Here is a 4,220-nt window from a genome sequence, read left to right as displayed (position 1 = left end):
TTTTGTTTTTTTTTAATATTACAAATTCAATTTCTTAACAGAAGTAATAATAATGTGGGAATAAAAAAATATGTGTTACATTTTATTCTTTATGAATTAAATAAACAAATAATCTAAAAATACCTCCTCTACAAAAGTTTAAAATCACGTTGCAGAGTTAATTGGATAAATGATAAGAGGTTTAATTTTTAACCTGTAACATTTATATTTATAACGGATGTCTATATAAAGTCTTGTCTAAATTAAGATTATTTTCATTTTTATTTCGCTTCATATTTGATCTAGTAATTTGATCATCTACAAATTTTATTATTTCTTTAAAAGATATAATATTAAATAATGCCTTGATTGTATAAAAGATGGCGTTAGTGTAAGCATAATTAAAAATAATCGTTAATTCTGTATTTTAGGCTTTTACTTCGCTTACAAATTATAATATTTGACGGACTAAATTGATAATAAAACTATAATAACTAAATTCGTGTGAGATAAAATTAAAAGAATTAACAGCTGGTAACACTAAATTCTGGCGCGAGCGGATGTCAAACAAAAAATAATAACCGTCTTAAAACACCTGCCGTATTTCATATCAAACTTTTGTTGGGATAATTTTTCAAAATTGTGAATGAAACTTATGCTAAACTTGTGATTATTTTGAGTTCTGACGTTAAATCAATTTGTTAAAATTATTTAAACTATAAACTAGCGAATTTAAGTAAAGCTATCTCTATTTCAATGGGTGAGTGCGCAATACGTTATAAGTGGTTTGTATTCTTTGTTGAAATCATGAATGAAAAGTATTTTTATTTATTATTTTAATTATTACAAAAAATTCTTAGACTTCTCTTGTATAGAACTTAGATAAAAGTCTATAATTTCCATACTTTTAATAAAAAAAATCTAATTTTATATTTTAAACATGGGTAAAATAACATTTTTTTTTCTTTGAAATGTATAAAATTAGCAAATTGTTAATAGTTTTTTTGTAAATTGATTTTTATAAATCAACCACGCGTTGTTTTGCAACATTTTTTTCCTAACAATGGAAAAGTAACTTTGGCTATCAAAATATGTGATAAAAATCCATAATAATATCTAAGGTATTATATAGGTTTCATAATCATAATAAAAATTTAAATTATTTGAAATATAACATATAAAATATACTTTAGTTATACCTAAATAACAAAAACATTTTTTTCTTTTACAGTGAACCATGAGCACAATAGATAACAATCAATTTGAAGTAAAATCAGCTAAAAGAAAGGTTCAAACAGGACCAAACGTCTACCTCAATCCAGCATTAGACCTTCTTGTCAACGAAGATCCAATGGTCAACACTGCTATGGAAATAACTCCACACAAAAGACGTAAAAGAACTAAAAGTTGTGATATAGCAACATTTGAGAACAGCGCTTTAGATTTAGGTATAAGCAAATCAGCTGTAAATGAATTTTTACAAAGAGAACTGCAAAATGTGCATAAAAATATAAAAAAACATGATACACCTCTTCAAACAATGGAAAAAGAAGAACCTATATATGCTAATTTGAGTGAATTGTCTAACATACAAAATAATTTAACTGATACTGTTATTATGCCTCGACAAATTATTGATGAAACAAATCTGGAAATGGCAGATAGTGCCTTAGAAGTTGATTCTGGGATATCAGTACTCGATAATAAATCAACTTTGAACACTGAAACTTTCAATGGAGATTTACATAATAATGATGTATCAGCAATAAACAATACTACAAATGTACAAACAAATATAAATAATCAAATATTTGTAAATAACTCTAGTAACCTAAATTTAAGCTTTATAGATAGATTAGCATTAGACTCACCCAGCACTTCTAACCAATCTTTATATTTTGATGACGACTTAAACGAAAGCAACATAATGGAAATAAAAACAATTACAATTATAACTAAGAAAAAAATAATTGCAAACAAGAAAAATACAAATCCTTTCTTAGATCCGAATTTAAACATAAATGAAGTAACTGTTGGAGAAAATCCATTTATAGATCAAGATGAAACAAGAACTGATTCAGAATATACTACTGGCACCAGTATAACCTCAAATAACCCTTCAAACATAATTGTGCCTAGACAGCTATTTACCAACGATACTAACAGTACAATATCAACTGTAAACGAATCATTATACCCAGAAAATCATTTATATGAAAATATAGACAGCTATAGGTCTGAGAGTCCCATTTATGAAAACATAGGGGACGATATACCAGATAACTATAATAAACAAAGTAAAATACTTGGTTATGATGTTTCTCAATTCAGTGCTATTGATATTATGAATTTGAATAGAAAAACCCATGTGCATTCAAATGATTCAATTGATAAAAAGGATTTAAAACATCATCTACTAAAAGCGAGCAATAAGCTTTCTAAAAAAGTGTTTAAGACATTAAAGAAAAAGTTTAAAAGTGATAAAGTTGATCATAATGTAACAATCAATCCTTATGAAGTTCCACGAAAAGCTCCAAAACAGAAAGAAAAAGAGAAAGAATCAGGAATCGCTAACCCAGCATTGAATTTAGATAATTCAGATGAAATTGAAATTGAAGAATTAGATGATGAACCTGAATATGAAACTGTAAAAACTATTAGAAATACACATTTAAATACTAATATTACACCTTTAAAGGAAAAATTCCATGATAATTTTGATCATTCTCATAATTCTTATACAGCTGGAAAAAAAGTTAGATTTGATTCTACATTAAATAAAGAGAAGATTATAACGGGGAATAGCTTTGATGGTGATATCCAAAGTCCAGGGTTCAATGCCAAGATTGAGAAATATCATGATGAATTAGAAAACTGTATTAATGAAAGGAAATATTTACAGCAAAATATGTGACTTCACAAAATATGCGATTCTTGAGTTTTTTTTATATTTAAAATCTGATAATTCTACAGATATATGGTCCGTATAAATATTTACTCTAGACCTTAAGCTGAATGCCTAAATTATTTTTTTAAATTCTATTTGTCATACAATTATTATAATTGATATTAACAGTTAACCTCCTCTTATACTTATTAAAATGATTAAAATACTATCTTGAACAGATTATTAAGTAAAATATATTTTTGTATGTGTTAGAACAAGGAATTTTATTGATGGTTATGAAATTGTACGTAATTACTACTTTTTTTACATGTATGTTTCATATTTTATAAGATTTAAAAAAAAATTTTAAATAGAAAAAAATAACCAATGTTTTAACATATTTATCATTTAATTACATTTGTGTGTGCAATTGTACACATATTTTTTATGCAGTCAGTCAAAGAGGCCTATATCCATCCATGACTAAAAAAATGTTTTTTTTTACTTAAACTATTTATATACTATTAGTTATATCTTTCGGGAACCTTATAAGGGAACTAGCAGCTAATAGTTTTACTCAGTTTTTGTTTTTTAAATATCCAAAGTAAGATACCTAAGATGTTTCATGTTTATTTTATTGTTACTATTTATTGTTTGCCAACAAAGACAATTTCTTGCCTCTAAATATTTTTTTTAAGAAAAAGATAAAAGATTCATCTAGAATGTAATCATTATTTTTAATTTTTTCTTTAAAAACTATTTTATGTAATAAATAATAATTTTATTTTTTAGATCTTTAAGTTAGAAAGAAAAGCTTAAATTTTCCTAAAATATTTTTTAAATTATAATTTTCAAGGAAAAATGTATGTATTAAGCTAGTCTCTTCTGTTAGTATTTATATGAAACAGTTTGTTTTAATAAAAATAACTTATTGTTAATTTTAGGTATATTTATTATTTTAAGTTATTAATAATTATACTTTACCAAATATAAGTATTATGATATATATGTTTTGAAAATTTATTTTTCTCTTCTCCCTAATCAATCTTTGTCATTCTACTAATGACCCATGCGCGGCTTCGCCCACATCTTTCTTATTTCAGTGTAATTAGGAAAAATTGACACAGAAAGACAGACACAAAAATCATATAACTATTACTTTGTATTTAAGTATCGTGCAAATAACTAAGTATATACACTTTAAAAGAGGCCAGTCGTGGCGCACGGGAAGAAAATGCGTCTATAAACGCGACGGTTGTTAGTTCGAATCCCACTCAAGGAACTGAACTTGGCCCTGGTAAAGGGACTACGCACGACATCGAGTTTCATTACCACTAAAAAAACAACAATCAAA

The 4,220-nt window shown here is 25.9% G+C and overlaps 1 protein-coding gene across 1 annotated transcript; it reads left to right on the top strand.

The window, feature by feature from the left end:
• The first annotated feature begins 539 nt into the window (after window positions 1–539).
• LOC146540728 (uncharacterized) lies at window positions 540–3,563 on the top strand. The gene is made up of 2 exons (XM_085204528.1): window positions 540–739; window positions 1,211–3,563. The coding sequence occupies exon 2, from the start codon at window positions 1,217–1,219 to the stop codon at window positions 2,891–2,893; it is 1,677 nt and encodes a 558-aa protein (XP_085060654.1). The 5' UTR covers window positions 540–739; window positions 1,211–1,216; the 3' UTR covers window positions 2,894–3,563.
• Window positions 3,564–4,220: the final 657 nt, after the last annotated feature.

The sequence above is a fragment of the Heliconius melpomene genome, chromosome 2 (assembly GCF_056956725.1).
Source record: "Heliconius melpomene rosina isolate 202511_hmr_F chromosome 2, ASM5695672v1, whole genome shotgun sequence".
Lineage (NCBI taxonomy): Eukaryota > Metazoa > Arthropoda > Insecta > Lepidoptera > Nymphalidae > Heliconius > Heliconius melpomene.
Note: the sequence above shows the minus strand (reverse complement) of the source record. Positions and strands in the feature narration are given on the sequence as shown.

Coding starts and splice junctions, on each gene's coding strand:
- LOC146540728 (XM_085204528.1), top strand. CDS start 1,217: ATGAGCACAATAGATAACAATCAATTTGAAGTAAAATCAGCTAAAAGA.